Consider the following 17,059-nt stretch of genomic DNA (forward strand, 5'->3'; position numbering starts at 1 on the left):
GGTGTTTGTGAACTTAAGTTTTAATTAAGGGAAGCTGGGTTGCGTGCTTTCTGGCGGGAAGTCCTCCTCGGCCTCCCGCCTGGCGCTGCCGCTTCGGGCCCCCAGCACCCGGCTCACTCGGCTGGTTACAACGACCCCCAACTCGCAGATGGAGAGATGGAGGCCAAGGGGTGGGCCAGCTTGCGTGCTAGGGTGCCCGGAGGCCTGCCGCGTCCCGTCTGCGCTTCAGACCCAGGTCTGGGCGCCCCCTCGCTGGCCCTGGGGAGCCAGGAAAGGGTGTACTGCTGCCCAGGTGGAGTTGGGGTTCATATGCTCCCAGGGGAAGGGGCTGCAGGGCGTGGGGGCCTCAACGGGAGCACGTTGGAGAACCCAGAGGGAGGGTGCCGTGTGTGCCCCAGGACGGGCCCTGACTTCAGCTGGCTCCTCTGCTGGGCCCCAAGCTGCCGCTGGTGGCACTGCCTGCAGTAGGGCCACCCTCCTCACGCCCCGCCCCTCCTGCTGCTTGGGGGCCATCTTCGGGTAGAGGTGATGCTCACGCGACAGCCGGTGCCCCTTGCCCAGGTTTGCCAGTGGGGCCCGCATGTACACTGGGCGGTGACAGTGTGATGAGCAGAATCTGAGCTCATAGGGAATTAAGCTCAATTTGCATAAACAGATTCCTGCTGAAATGCACCGGAGGGCCAAGGCCAAGTCCTTCTGGAGCCCTGAGGCCCTGGGCAGCGGGAGGGCCTTGGACCCCTCGTGGCGGCTCGGGGAGCAGGTCCACCAGGGCAGCTGCAGGCCCACCATCTGTGGGACCTGGGTCTGGGGCAGTGCGGCCGCTGCCCGCTGTGTGTTTGTCGGGGGACTTCTCCCGACCCGTCTGCCCTTGGGCTGGCCTGGGCGTCCGCTAATCCCAGGACAGGCGGCTCAGTCCTCTGTCAGCCCTTGACCTCGAGGAGACTTCAGTCTTTCCCCCGACACAGCTTGCTGGCGGGAGCGGGGTCTGTGAGCCTGTCCCCTCCCAGTCTCCGTGCAGGGCCCTCCGTGCAGTGGAAAGAGAGGCGGGCAGGGCGGGCAGTGGAGCTTGCTGACCCCACAGCACGGCCTTCCCAAAGCCGGGGTGGCACCACTGGGGCAGCGTCCAGGAGGTGTTCCCGGGCAGTGGTGACGGCCACAGGCCTTGGAGTAGACCCTCAGGGCCGCCTTAGTGCAAGCAGCGAGGGCACAAAGGAGCCCTCTGGAAGCTGTGTCGCAGGGGCGAGCGTGTCGGAGGGGGAGGCTCAGTCCCAGCCTGGTTGGTGGCGTTGAGGGGGCCCCCTCCTGTGCCAGCGGAGGGCGGGGGGCAGAGGTTTCCCGACCGCGGGCCCTGGGGCTGGGCTGACAGGCGCTCCCTGTCCTTGCAGGTCCTTGGTGCTGAACGGCCTGCGTACTGCTGCAGCGGGTGGGAAAGCCCAGCCCGGCTCCCCTCGGTGGCGGAACAAAGGCTACCGCTGCATCGGAGGCGTCCTCTACAAGGTGTCGGCCAACAAGCTCTCCAAGACCTATGGCCGGCCCGGCAGCGACGGGGGCAGCAGGCCCCTCCTGCGCGCAGGTGAGGCTCCTGGCGGGTGAGGCTGTGCGTGCGCCGTTGCTCTAGGCTGCCCACCGGTCGGAGGCCCCGGGCCTGGGGCTCTCCCGGAGCCGGCCCGAGCGAGGGCTCCCCAGACAGCGCCCCAGCCCCAGGGCCGTTTCACTCCTGCTCGCAGAGCCTCAGGAATTGCCCCTCACAAGGCTGGCAGCGGCCACGATGGGGAGGCCCCCCAGGGACTGCTCGGGTGCACCTGCCTCTTGCTTGGCTAAGCCGCCTCTGATTTTCTGTGTTTTGCTCCTGGACAAAGGAGATGAGCCAGGTATGGTAAACGCGGCCTGGGCGAGTGAACACCTGGGGCTGCGGTGCCTAATCGCTTTGGCAACGCCTCCCCGCTGTGCCTGGAGGCCGTCACCACCACATGCGCCCCCAGGCCTCGGAGAAGGAGATGCTTTGGATTTGCTTAGTGTGCACATTAACTAGAAAAATATTTTGGTTTCAGTCCAATTTTACTCTTTTCCTTTGCTGTCGAAAAGGGAAAAAAACAGGGAGAGGTTGCAGGTGGTACGGGGATTGCACAGGCCCAGCTACCCCCAGCCCGACCCGCCCAAAGGGGCAGGAGGGAGAAGAGGCCCGGTCCAGGGAGGAGGCGGGGCGTGGGTGACAGCCCGAGGGCCCCTCCCGGAAGCCCTGCCTCTCTTCTCCCAGGGCCTCGGTCTGTTGGCCTGGGGCGCCCGGCTGCTGAATTCCAGGCCAGGTGCCCCGGGCTCCCCAGGACAGGCAGTCTCCGCCCGCCTCGTGCCTGCTTCCCACCTTGCGGGGTTGGGCTGTGTGGCCTCCCAGGGCCTCTGCCCCGACCTCGAGAGCTTGGTGGTGGAGGAGCGGGTGCACAGCCCTGGCCGGGCTCCTCAGGGGCCTCGGTGAGACTCAGCCTGGGGGGCCGGGGCCTGGGGTCAGGGGACAGCCCTGCCCCACCCCGACTGCCTCTGACACCAGAGCTCAGCGGGCCTGTAGCACGTGGGCTCGTAGTCTGTGGGGCCCACACGCAGCTGTGGACATCTCAGAGGGCAGGGACCTCAGACCCCTCCTCTCTCCACGGCCGCTTCCAGCCTGCTGCTTCCCCTGAGCCGGGCCCCTCACGGGGCTGCCGCAGCCAGGCCTGCTGGCGGGCTGGACAGGGCCGTGGGTGCCCGGGCATCCAGACAAGCCCACAGGCATTGCGGGGCCCCACCTTCGAGCCGCTGCCCCGGGGTGCCGTGAGAGCCGGTGGGCGGGGCCGGCGTTAGGGACTGTGGGGCACTTCTCCCCGGGGAGGATGCCACGCTGAGCCCGCTGCCCTCCAAGTGCTGAGCTCCGCAGGGTCACCACCTCCCTGCTCAGACGGAGCAGTGGGGACAGGACGGCTGCAGGGTGGTGCCCTGGCCTTCCCCACCCCTCTTCCCCCAGCCCTCCAGCCTCTGGGCGATTAGGTGAGGGGGGGCGGGTGGAGGCCTCCTCCCTGCCGACCCGCCCCTGCGGGCAGCCCTGGGGCTCAGCCCTCCCACCTCAGGGTCGGGGCAGGGAGGTGGGGTTTGGAGCACAGACCACAGGGCAGCCTGTCCTGGGGGCACGAGGCCGGCCCAACACAGCAGCAGCGGCCTGGACCCCCGTACAGGTGGCCGACTCTTGGCTGTAAGGCAGGTGGATTGCTCCCAGATGTGGGAATGCCTGTGGACCGGCAGCCCACTTAGGTGAATGATAATTAAGGAAAGAAATTTTCTTCTCCGGAGTCGACAGAGCTTTGACTTCAGCGAGAAAGTGCAGGCCTCCTTGGGAGGGGGCGGGGGCTCTACCCCCTCTCCTCCTGGCTGCCGGCCTCTCTGGGACAACGTCAGCCCCTGGTTGGGGTGCCTGAGCCATCCCAGGCTTCGTTGGGGAGAGCCTTGCCCTGCCCAGCTCCCGAGCCCCAGGGCCAGGGCCTTCTAGCAGGCAAACCCCGCTTCCCTGGAACCCCGGGGCCAAGCACTTCCTCCCAGGTCTAAGGTCTGCCCACCCGAAGGGCCCAACCCTGGGACCCTCCCCACATGCTTCGGCCTGGAACCTGGCAGGGGTCCTCCCAGGCAGTGGCTCTGATGGGGGCTCCACTGGGCCTGGCCTGTGCCTCGGCCCCGAGAGCCAGCAGGTTCCTGCAGTGGAGCAGAAGCCCCGCGTCCCCCTGCCAGAGCCGCCTCGCGCGGCCGGGGCTGCAGGCCCGGCTCCCAGGCTTCTCCTGAGCCCCAGGCCCCAGACCGAGGCAGACGTAGGCTGTGGTGGGCAGTCTCCCTGCTGCTGCTGACCTGCCACCAACGCGCCCTGGGCAGGTAGTGCGGGGGTGGGGGGGGCGGTGTCTGAGTCGCTGCCTGGGCGGGGGCTGCCTCGCCGTCTGAGTCTATTTTGGGAAGACCCCAGGGAAGTGCAAGCTCTCCGGAAGGCTCAGTGCCTCCTGCTCCGAGATCGCCAAGGGTTTTCAGCTGAACTTTTCAGCGCCTCCACGCCTCTTTTCAAACAGCTACTTTATGTGCATTTTTTAGCACTGCAAAGTATTTGAAAAGGTGCCTCCTGTTCTTGTAAAAACTCCTACCAGGCTCTGCACTGGCATTTTCTTTAAGAGCAGAAGTGGAAAGAGGAGTAAACCTGCCCGCCCCCTGCCCCACCAGCGGCCAGGCCTGCGGGCCGCTCTGACAGGCAGGCACATGGCGACAGCGGCCCCTGGCGGGGGCAGATGACGCCACAGCGTCGCCGGCAGCCTGGGTGGCTGCCCCGGAAGCCGCGCTCACCGGCAGTGATCAGATTGCACCGTCGCCCTCAGGCTGGCAGGTGGAGGGCCACCGCGTGCCATCTGGACTGGCCTCCACTGCCACCCCGAGGACGGGTGTCCCCGGCCTGGAAGCCAGACTCCAGTATGGCCTGGAGCCATCCTAAGACCCCCTCCCCTCCAGCCCTCACGCTCTGAGCCCCCTCTCTCCCTTCTGTGTCATCGCGTTCCCTTCCCCCATTCGCACAGTAACTCAGCCGCCTGGGCCGCCGTGCAGAGCACTTCCCTCCCGCGGGGGTCTCGCGGCACAGCCCTGGAGCCGCCTTTTTAACTTGAGGAGACTGAGGCTCAGAGGAGGGCGGACGCTGGCCAGAGGGCAGCTCCAGCAGGGCAGTGAGGGCACTGGCCCAGAACGGGCTCACAGAGCGTCCAGGGAGCGGTCAGGGCTTAGCAGAGGGTGGCATGTGGAGGAGGGCGTCTGAGGGTCCGGCCTGTGGGGCGCAAAGGGGTTTGGGTTTGGACAGGCCGAGTGAAGTGTCAGAACACTGGTGTGACTGGGTGAGGAGCTCGGGAGACCAAGCTGAGCGGGCCCTGGGAAAGGATGCCCTGGGGCGAGCCAGGGAGAGGGCCCTACAGGTGACAGGAGGGCCGCCTGCCCAGGCCTCCCACGTGGCTCTGGCTCCGGTGGGGTGGGGGGCTCGGGGCCAGGCAGCTTGGGGGTGTCCCTTTTTAAACCTGGGATGCTTTGTCATCGCCTCAGGTCCCTAGAATTTCTGAGTGATGTCACTCGTGCCTCCTGCTGCCGGATCCATTTCAGCAGCTGCCTGTGGGAAACCGGATCTGGTCTGGGAAGGGTCATGTGTGTGTTGAGGAACTGTGGCCGTCCTGAGCAGCTCTCACCCTGCCCGGCCCGCCTTGGTCCTGGGGAGTGACCTGGTATCAAAAAGGCAGGCGGGAGCCGTATATTAGCCCAGATGCCCCTTCTGCAGGGTGAGCTCACACCGCAGAAGACAGTGCCACTCGCCTGCCCCGCATCCCCTGCCCCCAGGGCCCAGCCCCACCCGAACCCCAGCTGCCCTGGCTGAGCGTCCACCTGTTCCCTTCCTGTCGCCACCGACCACTTTGTGAGCAACTCCCCTTCAGGCCACAGTCAGTGACCTCAGAGAGGCCTTGCTTGGTCTGTGCACTTGGGGTTTTGAGGGAGTGTCTTACAAGGTGCCTCCGAAACTGTGAGGAGCGGGTACCCGCCAGGGACTCCAGCCACACGACGCAGGCCGAGGTCGGCACACAGCTTCCTCAGGGCCTGGCAGTGAGGATTTCAGGATTTGTGGCCATACACATCTTTTTTGTTTTTATCTTATGACGCTTTAAATAAGCTATTCTTAGCTACTGCATTACCAGCTGGCATTCCCAGACCCCACTCAGGTCACGCGTCCCTGGGTTCTGCTCCAGACAGAGGAAGGTGGCAGGGAAGCCCCACCACCCACTGTTCCTGGGACCACTTGCCTTGAGGCAAGACCACCGGCCAGGGACTTCCCTGGTGGCGCAGTGGTTAAGAATCCGCCTGCCAATGCAGGGGACACGGGTTCGAGCCCTGGTCCGGGAAGATCCCACATGCTGCGGAGCAATTAAGCCCGTGCACCACAACTGCTGAGCCTGTGCTCTAGAGCCTGCAAGCCACAGCTGCCAAGCCCACGTGCCACAACTACTGAAGCTTGCGCGCCTAGAGCCCGTGCTCCGCAACAAAGAGAAGCCACCACGGTGAGAAGCCCGCGCACCGCAACGAAGAGTAGCCCCCACTCGCCACAACTAGAGGAAACCCGTGCATAGCAACGAAGACCCAATGCAGCCAAAAATAAATAAATAAATAAATTAATAATAATAAAAAAAAAAAAGACCACTGGCCAGCAACCAGGGTGGCCTCGGGGAGCTGTGCCGCCAGACCTGGTCCCTGAGCCTTCATCCCCGCCCGCTTCTGCCTTCTCGCCTCGGCCTCTCCCCTGCACGGGGCTGGGAGGTGGCCTGGCAGGGGTCCAGGAGGGCAAGCGGTTTCCTGGAGGGAAACCAGGAGGGGTTTCCTGAGGGTGGGGCATCCCAGGGGGCCGGTGCCAGGCAGGTGAGCGGGGAGAGGGCAGAGCCCGGGGCGGTGGGCCTGGAGTGACCAGCCTCTCCCCCCCACAGGCCGCTTGGACCCTGCCAGCAGCTGCAGCCGCTCCCTGGCCAGGTACGTCCCTTGGGGTTGGGGGCGGGGTGCTCCCCGTCCTTCCGGGGCTCACGGACGTCTGCCCCCTCCCCAGCCGGGCCGTGCAGCGCAGCCTGGCCATCGTGCGGCAGGCGCGGCAGAGGCGGCGGCGGAGGAAGGAGGAGTACTGCATGTACTACAACCGCTTCGGCAGGTGCAACCGCGGCGAGCACTGCCCCTACATCCACGACCCCGAGAAGGTGGCCGTGTGCACCAGGTGCGCCCGCCGCGGCCTCCCTGCAGGTGGGGTGGGGGCTGGCGCGGACTCCCCGCCCCTCAGACCCTCCCTGTTTGCCTAGGTTTGTTCGGGGCACGTGCAAGAAGACGGATGGGACCTGCCCCTTCTCCCACCACGTCTCCAAGGAGAAGGTGAGTTTTCCCCTGTCCCCTGCGCCCGTGGGGGGGTGGGTGGGACCTGGAGGCTCTGCCCCTCCATCCCGCCACGTGCCCAGTGGCCCCCAGGTGCGCCTGGGCTTGGCGAGGGGCAGCTGCGTGGGGCTGGGCCGTGGCGGAGGGGGGCGCACAGCTGGGCCCCCCACAGTGCGGGGAGCTCTGAGGTCAGGGGTCAGTGCTGGCCAGGGGGCCGCCCGCCGCCCGGAGCGGGGGCTGCAGCGGGTCAGGGGAGGCGGGATCAGGCAGAGGCGTGCTGCTGCTGCAGCTTTTCCCCTTGAGGAACTTGAAAAGAATCAGCATTTTTCTCCCTAGTAGAGCTTCGAAACTCTGCTGTGAGCAATTTGGAAATTCACGTCGAGTTTCGGGTTCATTAGCTCCAGCTCCAAAGCCGGTGCAGGCTCTGAGCTGTCTAACGTGGAAGCCCCGCACCAGCGCCCTGAATTAATGTTATTGTTATTTGTGTGGACGTGCTGAGTGCAAACAAGGTTAATTGAAATGAGAACGCAGTTTCCTCTTGATAATGGTGCTGACAGCTAGAGGAGTTCCGTTTGGTGCAAGAGTTGGCTTTATTACCCCTTTTTATTAGCGCTAATTTGGGCCCTGTATCAAAACGCACATTAAGGGAATTGTCTGCAGCCAAGGCACTGCCGGCCCCAGGCCGGCCGCTCCCTTCTGCGCTGCAGTTAAAAGACAATTAAAAATAAAGTCTCCTCGCTAAATCACCCTTTGTTTCTCTGCTTTCTCTCCTTCCCTCCTCAGCTGTAGTGGTATTCAGCTCCCCCCACCCCACGCCTCTCTCCAGAAAAGTGGCTTTTCGAAGCCCCTGTGTGTTCTCTGCAGGCAGGCAGGAGTCCAGTGGGGTGTGGTGAGGAGTCTGGCCGGGAGAGGCCAGCAGTCGGGGGGTGCCCGGGGACCACGTGGGCAGGGCAGGCAGGTCTGACAGCGGAGGGAGGAGGCCCCCCGAGAGGTGTGAGGCCTGTGGAGGGTGTGAGACCTACAGGGTGACAGCTCCTGGCAAGGTTCCATCCCCCCAGGAGGCTGGCCTGCAGGAGGGGCAGGGCTCACCCCAGGGGCCCCAACCCAGGAGTCGTCGCTGCCTGGAAGAGTGGCGGCTTCAGGGGTCAGCATGGGCGACTTCAGAGGCACACACCCTCCCCTCCCGCCGTCCGCTGGCCCTCAGGCCTCAGTCCCCCCACGGGGGAGAACGGGGGCTGCGCACCCTGTGTCCCCCACCAGGTCTCCCCTGGGCCCGCCTGCCGACGGGCCGGGGTGCTGGGAGCCTGCCGCCTGCACCAGTGCCCCACAGTGCCCGCCTGCGGTCAGTGCTCAGCAGAGCCCCGCGGCCAGGCTTCGCCGGCCAAGTCAGGTCTCCAGTTCACGGACGCTGCCAGCTGTCCACGCATCAGGCAGCTGGAAACTCTGCTGGGTTTCAGGCCCTATGGGCTGACACCCCAGCTAGAGCCCCCCTGCGCCGCCTCCCTCCTACCCCCCAGCCCTGCTCTTCTAGACCAACCTCCTCCTGGCCCATGCCACCCCAGCCCTACACCCTGGAAACCAGGCAGGCTCGGGGCAGGTGATGGACTCAGGTGACAGCACATCTGGGCCTGAGCCAGCCTGCTGGGCTGGGTCCCCTGTCTCAGTATCCTCATCTGGACCGTGTGAGGGCAGACGTGCTCTGCCCGGGCGACCTTCTGGGGAGGCTGAGGGTCTGACTTCAGGGTGGGCGGCCCCTCCTGCTGGCCAGCACTGTGTTTATTTCCACAGTCAGTGTGTGGCTCATGCCTGGCGGTGGAGCCCTGGGTGGGGCCCCGGCGTTCCTGCCTGTGAGGTGGGCTGAGGAGGGGCCTCGGGGGAAGTGGCCTGCCCTCAGCCTCACTGCCTTCCTGCCCCCCCAGATGCCCGTGTGCTCCTACTTCCTGAAAGGAATCTGCAGCAACAGCAACTGTCCCTACAGCCACGTCTACGTGTCCCGCAGGGCAGAGGTCTGCACCGACTTCCTCAAAGGCTACTGCCCGCTGGGCGCGAAGGTGAGAGGCGGGGCGGCAGGAGGGGCTCGCGGCTGCGTCCTCGCCGAGCACGCTCGCCTGTGGGCTCAGCTCAGCTCCGCTTTGTGGGAGAGCTGCCGGCAGCTGAGAAGCTGAGAAGCGGGTGCCCTCCGCGCCGCCGCGGCTCCTTCAGGGAGGGCCCGCCCCCGTGGGCCTGCGGGGCAGCGGGGAGGCCGCCCGGGCCGTGGGGGCCCCCGCACAGGCCTCTTCGGTCCCGGTGCCCCGAGAGGGAGCCCCGTCACCAGCCTAGGGGCTGCAGCAGGGCCCGCTGCCACCCCTTCCCCACACGCTTGTGAGTGACCGCCCTGCCTCGGGGACCCGTGGTCTGCCGTGGGGGACCAGGCCTGGGCCCTGCGCAAGGCGAGCGCGTGGCAGTGCGGGGCCGGCTCCCCTCCCGTCCTGCGCCGGCTCTCTCCAGTCGGGCGAGCCCTTCCCGGAATCCTCTTCCTCCGGCCCAAGCCTAAGGGCTGGGCCGGGCCGGGCTCCGCAGTCGCAGGGCCCCAAGCGGAGCCGGCGGTGACCCTGAGTGCGGCCCTTCCTGGAGGCGGGGCCCAGCAGGCAGGTCCCAAGCAGCCCAGGTGGGGCTGGGGGCAGGATCCCCGGAGGCTGGGGATGATTATTGTAAGAGATTCGATTTAAATGAAAATATCAAAGCGGTCTTTAAGGTCTGCCTCTATTAGTGGAAGTGCTTAGTGCATCCCTTTCAGCGTGTGGGCGCTGTGAGGCTGCCGCATGATGGATAGCGGCTGGTAATTATAGGTGGGAAAAGCGCTGAGCAGGCCGGATCCGGCGGGAGCAGAGGCAGCAGCCTGGGCCGGCGAGGGTTAATTTTATTCTCTAAATAATATAAAAAGTGCTGAGTCGTCACCTTGCTCCTGAAGTGGAAGTCCTCAGATGGGCCCCAGAGAGTTTATAATATTCCACTGAATCAAGTGGAATTGTTAACCTTGCTTCACAAAGCGCTGGCTTGTTAAAGAGGCGCGTTCCCTTTCCTTGTGGATAATTTAGGCCCGGAGTAGGTCCCTGCTCCTTCCCCTTTTCGGGGGCCAGGCGCTGCTCCTGGGCCTGAGGCTCAGCGGTCAGCCCCTTGCGTCTCCTCACTTTGTCCCTCCGGACTCTCAGGACACTTGGGGACACAGCGTCCTCCTGTGGGATGCCTGTCACCTCGGGTGGTCCAGTGGCCACACGTCACAGGGTCGCCGCCGCAGAGCTTTCTGCGCGAGCCGCGAGCCCCGTCACTCCTGGCGCTGGCGGCGGGGTGACCTTGGTCCCTTGCTGTCGGGTCGGCGGAGCAGCTGTTAACGCGCATGCCGTGGGGGACAGCTCTGTGAGGCGCGGCGCTAGCAGCCCTGCTGCTCTGTCCGCCGCGTCGGAGCACCGCCACCAGCGCTGCCCTCAGAGGGAGCGCGCCCTTCCCTCCTGCCTGCCCCCACCGGGAGTGCGTAGCAGTGCCAACTCCCCGACTCCGCGACTCCCACCGCGACCGCATTGTCGCCGTCTGGTGGCTCGCGGGGTCCCCAGGTGCCTTCTGGCGCTGCAGGACGCGCAGCCCACCCCTGCCCTGGAACGGCCGTCCCTCCCGGCACCCTGGCTCCTCTTCCTCGTGTTCACAGCTTGTGGTCAGGGCGCTCACTGCAGCTGGGGTGTCGCGCGTCTCCAGCCCCTCCTGCCGCAGCGCACGTGCAGTCTCATCCGCGGCCACCTCTGTACCGACAGCCCCTGCCCGGCTGCGTCCCAGCCCTTGTGCCGCCCTCACACACTCTCCTCGAGCTCCTTCTCGCCTTGCCCCTGCGTGTGTCAGGGTCTGGCCTTCCAGGGGCTCTCTGCCTGCTGGAGAGGCCCCTCCGCCCCTGTCCCCTGCTTCCTCCTGCCCTTCGGAGGCTCTTTGTCCCGTCATATCCGTCTTTGGAGTCACAGATAGCGTCTCCTTGTCACCGCCTGATAACTTGCCCCGGGTACCCTTTCTCAGGCTGAAATCCTTCCTGTTTTTATGGGAGCGTCCTTCCATTTTTCTCCATGTGGGTCTGGTTCCAGGATCTGCCCCCACCCAAGGCCACGAGCCCCTCCTGCGCCTTCTCCAGTTTGGCTTTACGAGCTGCGGTGAGGCGGGGTGGAGGCGAGGCTCTGGATGGGGCTCAGACCCCAGTCTGCTCGCAGCCGTGGCCCTGCACAAGTTGATCACCCTCTGGGCCTCGGTTTCCTTTCTGTAAAATTGGGGTAACGGTAGTACTTAGCATGTAGGAAGGTTGTGAAGATTACGAGGTTAGTGCACGGGGCTTCCCTGGTGGCACAGTGGTTGAGAGTCTGCCTGCCAATGCAGGAGACACGGGTTCGAGCCCTGGTCCGGGAAGATCCCACCTGCCGCGGAGCAACTAAGCCCGTGTACCACAACTACTGAGCCTGCGCTCTAGAGCCCGCGAGCCACAACTACTCAGCCCCCGTGCCGCAACTACTGAAGCCCGCACGCCTAGGGCCCGTGCTCCGCAACAAGGGAGGCCACCGCAGCGGGAAGCACGCGCACCGCAACGAGGGGTAGCCCCCGCTCACTGCAACTAGAGAAAGCCCACGCGGAGCAACAAAGACCCAATGCAGCCATAAATAAATAAGTAAGTAAGTAAATACGTACATACATTAGTGCAGCGCTTCACAGCCCTTTGAGGAAGGGGAGTGTCGGGGAGGCTCGGTGTCCCTGTTACCTAGCCTGTGGTGTGAGGTGCGACCTCGCTTCATTTCTTCCACGTAGTGAGCCTTTCCCTGCAGATACGTGCTAAGCTGTCCGTTCTTTCCTCTCTGATTTGTGGTGCCACTTTTTAAAGCCAGCTTTATTGAGGTACGGTTTACATATCGCCCCGTTCATCTGTTGCACAGGTGTACGATTTGGTAGGTTTTAGTAAGTTTACGAAGTTGTGCAGCCATCACCACCCCCCGGTGCTGGAGCATTTGCGTCACCCCAGAACATTTCCTCAACCCTTTCTGTGGTCGGTCCTGTCTGCTGCCCCCCGACCCCACCCCCAGGACACACTAACGTACCTCCGTCTGCGTGAACCTGTCTTTTGTGGGCAGCGCACACGGGGGAGTCCTACCATGCAGACTTTGGCGTCTGGCTTCTGTCGTGAACGTGTTTTTGAGGGTCGTCGTGCTGTGGTCTTTAGCAGCACACGAGCGGCCCTCCACTGTGTGCAGGGACCACTTTCTGTTTCTCCGCTCGTCGGGGGATGGGCATGTGGGTTGTGGCCAGTGGGGCTGTTTGGAGTGAGCCTGCTGTGAGCGTCTGCGGGTCTCAGTGTGGGCACAGCCTGCGGGGATACCCGCCCGCACTGGTCCAGCTCCCACCGGGAATGAGTGAGGGTCTCATTTTGTCACTTCCTTGCCAGCACCTGCCAACCCTGTCACCCGTTTAAGTGCACAGTACAGTGGTTTTTGGTGTATTACATTTTTAATTTTGTAATTGTAGTAAACTAAATATAACATAAAATTTGCCCTTGTTAAGTATACAGGTCAGTGGCATTAATTACATTTACAATACTGTACACCACCACCACTGTCTATTTCCAAAACTTTTCCATCACCCCAAACAGAGTCTGTATAAACAGTCGGCAATGACTTCCTGTTCCCCCTCTCTTTCCAACTCCTGGCAACCACAGATCTACGTTTCATCTCCATGAATCTGCCTCTTCTAGGTATTTAACATAAGTGGAATCCTATAGTATTTGTCCCTTCACGTCGGGCTTCTCCCGCTGAGCACCACGCATTCAGGGCTCACCCCTTTTATGGCTGAGCGACGGCCCATCGTGCGTCCAGACCACATTCATCTGTCCCCTCCTCTGGGGATGGACACGGGGGTTGTACCTTTTGCATGCTGTGACCATCAACGTACGAGTGGCTCTTCAAGTTACTCCTGTCACTTCCTTTGGGTACAGAGGCACCAGGAGTGGAATTGCCGATGATACGATAATCCTGTATTTAGCTCTTTGAGGGACCGCCAGGCTTTTCCGTAATGACCGCGCCGTTCGCATCCCCACCAGCAGCGCGCAAGGGTTACGCTTCCTCCACATCCTCACCCATGAATTATCTTCCTCGTTGGTTAACAGCCATCCAGCGTGCGGCATCTGACTGTTTTCAGTTCACAGTGCCTTAGAGATGAATGATGTTGAACATGTTTTCACATGCTTCTTGGTCACTGCTATATCTTCTTTGGAGAAATTTCTCTTCAAGTCCTTTGCCTTTTTTCCTTTTTTTTTTGTTTTGACCATGCCCCGCTGCATGTGGGATCTTAGTTCCCCGACCAGGGATCAAGCCCGCGCCCCCTGCATTGGGAGCACGGAGTCTTTTTTTTTTTTTTTTTTCCACACACACACACTGTATTTTATTTTTACAAGAGATAAATAGACTGACACCAAGCATTGTACATGGATGACCACAACAAAAGCAACAATGATTGCAATTACCAAACATGAAACACAGTTATACTATGTCATAATATTGACATTCAGTCCAGTAATCCTCCACTGTAACAGCTCCTTTACTTTGCAGTGAAAATTGATTTGTATATTCTTTTCCTCTGAGTCCTTGTGGGATTTTTTTTTTTTTTTTAATTCAGACAGAAAGTCACAAAAATTATACTCATCCTCATCAGTTCACTCAGTCCCATGTAATTAATTTCTTTTTTTTTTCATCTTGATCTTTTGTTAGCACTTTTATGAGTTCATCAGTTTTTCATTAGAGTTCTGAAAATGCTTATTCATTCAGTTCAGCAGTACAGTCAGTTACCAGAAACCTGTACTTGTCAGAGTCTTTTCCATGAATTTCTTGAAGATGAAACCCTTTTATAGGAACATATTTGCAAAATCATCAGAGTACACCCAGAACTGTCTGTAAATGACAAAAGACTTAAAAATGACCATGGTTAAAGATTTGATGAAAGTTCATAATAATGCAGTTGACAAGAAAATTAGTTATTTCTGAGATATACATTTTAAAGTAATAACTAGGATTATTACTTATAACATTATACCAGAACATATAAGATTTTTAGACGTTTCCTGTAATGTCTGAAACATTTATATTAACATATTTCCATACATATTTCCATACAAATACAAATATAAGATTTTTAGAAATTTCATGTAATGTCTGAAACATTTATATTAACATATTTCCATACATATTTCCATACAAATACAAATATAAGATTTTTAGAAATTTCATGTAATGTCTGAAACATTTATATTAACATATTTCCATACAAATAACCCAATGAAAGTTTAGTATTAGTTGTTTTGTTTGTTTTTTTATACTGCAGGTTCTTATTAGGCATCAGTTTTATACACATCAGTGTATACATGTCAATCCCAATCGCCCAATTCAGCACACCACCATCCCCACCTCATCGCAGTTTTCCCCCCTTGGTGTCCATATGTCCATTCTCTACATCTGTGTCTCAACTTCTGCCCTGCAATCTGGCTCATCTGTACCATTTTTCTAGGTTCCACATACATGCATTAATATACGATATTTGTTTTTCTCTTTCTGACTTACTTCACTCTGTATGACAGTCTCTAGATCCATCCACTTCTCAACAAATGGCTCAATTTCGTTCCTTTTTATGGCTGAGTAATATTCCATTGTATATATGTACCACAACTTCTTTATCCATTCGTCTGTTGATGGGCATTTAGGTTGCTTCCATGACCTGGCTATTGTAAATAGTGCTGCAATGAACATTCGGGTGCACGTGTCTTTTTGAATTATGGTTTTCTCTGGGTATATGCCCAGTAGTGGGATTGCTGGGTCATATGGTAATTCTATTTTTAGTTTTTTAAGGAACCTCCATATTGTTCTCCAGAGTGGCTGTATCAATTTACATTCCCACCAACAGTGCAAGAGGGTTCCCTTTTCTCCACACCCTCTCCAGCATTTGTTGTTTGTAGATTTTCTGATGATGCCCATTCTAACAGGAGTGAGGTGATACCTCATTGTAGTTTTGATTTGCATTTCTCTAATAATTAGTGATGTTGAGCATCTTTTCATGTGCTTCGTGGCCGTCTGTATGTCTTCTTTGGAGAAATGTCTATTTAGGTCTTCTGCCCATTTTTGGATTGGGGTGTTTGTTTCTTTGATATTGAGCTGAATGAGCTGTTTATATATTTTGGAGATTAATCCTTTGTCCGTTGATTCATTTGCAAATATTTTCTCCCATTCTGAGGGTTGTCTTTTCGTCTTGTTTATGGTTTCCTTTGCTGTGCAAAAGCTTTGAAGTTTCATTAGGTCCCACTTGTTTATTTCTGTTTTTATTTCCATTACTCTAGGAGGTGGATCGAAAAAGATCTTGCTGTGATTTATGTCAAAGAGTGTTCTTCCTATGTTTTCCTCTAAGAGTTTTATAGTGTCTGGTCTTACATTTAGGTCTCTAATCCATTTTGAGTTTATTTTTGTGTATGGTGTTAGGGAGTATTCTAATTTCATTCTTTTACATGTGGCTGTCCAGTTTTCCCAGCACCACTTATTGAAGAGACTGTCTTTTCTCCATTGTATATCTTTGCCTCCTTTGTCATAGATTAGTTGACCATAGGTGCGTGGGTTAATCTCTGGGCTTTCTATCTTGTTCCATTGATCTATGTTTCTGTTTTTGTGCCAGTACCATATTGTCTTGATTACTGTAGCTTTGTAGTATAGTCTGAAGTCAGGGAGTCTGATTCCTCCAGCTCCATTTTTTGGCCTCAAGACTGCTTTGGCTATTCGGGGTCTTTTGTGTCTCCATACAAATTTTAAGATGATTTGTTCTAGCTCCGTAAAAAATGCCATTGGTAATTTGATAGGGATTGCATTGAATCTGTAGATTGCTTTGGGTAGTATACTCATTTTCACAATGTTGATTCTTCCAATCCAAGAACATGGTATATCTCTCCATCTGTTGGTATCATCTTTAATTTCTTTCATCAGTGTCTTATAGTTTTCTGCATACAGGTCTTTTGTCTCCCTAGGTAGGTTTATTCCTAGATATTTTATTCTTTTTGTTGCAATGGTAAATGGGAGTGTTTCCATAATTTCTCTTTCAGATTTTTCATCATTAGTGTATAGGAATGCAAGAGATTTCTGTGCATTAATTTTGTAACCTGCAACTTTACCATATTCATTAATTAGCTCTAGCAGTTTTCTGGTGGCAGTTTTAGGATTCTCTATGTATAGTATCATGTCATCCGCAAACAGTGACAGTTTTACTTCTTCTTTTCCAATTTGTATTCCTTTTATTTCTTTTTCTTCTCTGATTGCCGTGGCTAGGACTTCCAGAACTATGTTGAATAATAGTGGTGAGAGTGGACATCCTTGTCTCGTTCCTGATCTTAGAGGAAATGCTTTCAGTTTTTCACCATTGAGAATGATGTTTGCTGTGGGTTTGTCATATATGGCCTTTATTATGTTGAGGTAGGTTCCCTCTATGCCCACTTTCTGGAGAGTTTTTATCAGAAATGGGTGTTGAATTTTGTCAAAAGCTTTTTCTGCATCTATTGAGATGATCATATGGTTTTTCTTCTTCAATTTGTTAATATGGTGTATCACATTGATTGATTTGCGTATATTGAAGAATCCTTGCATCCCTGGGATAAATCCCACTTGATCGTGGTGTATGATCCTTTTAATGTGTTGTTGGATTCTGTTTGCTAGTATTTTGTTGAGGATTTTTGCATCTATATTCATCAGTGATATTGGTCTGTAATTTTCTTTTTTTGTAGTGTCTTTGTCTGGTTTTGGTATCAGGGTGATGGTGGCCTCATAGAATGAGTTTGGGAGAGTTCCTTCCTCTGCAATTTTTTGGAAGAGTTTGAGAAGGATGGGTGTTAGCTCTTCTCTAAATGTTTGATAGAATTCACCTGTGAAGCCATCTGGTCCTGGACTTTTGTTTGTTGGAAGATTTTTAATCACAGTTTCAATTTCATTACTTGTGATTGGTCTGTTGATATTTTCTGTTTCTTCCTGATTCAGTCTTGGAAGGTTATACCTTTCTAAGAATTTGTCCATTTCTTCCAGGTTGTCCATTTTATTGGCATAAAGTTGCT

General features: G+C 57.2%; 1 protein-coding gene across 2 annotated transcripts in view; it reads left to right on the forward strand.

Annotated features, from left to right (window-relative positions):
* Positions 1 to 17,059, forward strand: part of ZC3H3 (zinc finger CCCH-type containing 3) — a 90,384-nt gene that overhangs the window by 55,574 nt on the left and 17,751 nt on the right. For both annotated transcript variants that reach the window (XM_057532337.1, XM_057532338.1), the window contains exons 5-9: positions 1,386 to 1,573; positions 6,504 to 6,546; positions 6,620 to 6,781; positions 6,864 to 6,933; positions 8,853 to 8,984. In XM_057532337.1, the coding sequence (XP_057388320.1) occupies positions 1,386 to 1,573; positions 6,504 to 6,546; positions 6,620 to 6,781; positions 6,864 to 6,933; positions 8,853 to 8,984 (595 nt within the window). The remainder of the gene's footprint in view (positions 1 to 1,385; positions 1,574 to 6,503; positions 6,547 to 6,619; positions 6,782 to 6,863; positions 6,934 to 8,852; positions 8,985 to 17,059) is intronic.

The sequence above is a fragment of the Balaenoptera acutorostrata genome, chromosome 17, assembly GCF_949987535.1.
Source record: "Balaenoptera acutorostrata chromosome 17, mBalAcu1.1, whole genome shotgun sequence".
Taxonomy (NCBI): domain Eukaryota; kingdom Metazoa; phylum Chordata; class Mammalia; order Artiodactyla; family Balaenopteridae; genus Balaenoptera; species Balaenoptera acutorostrata.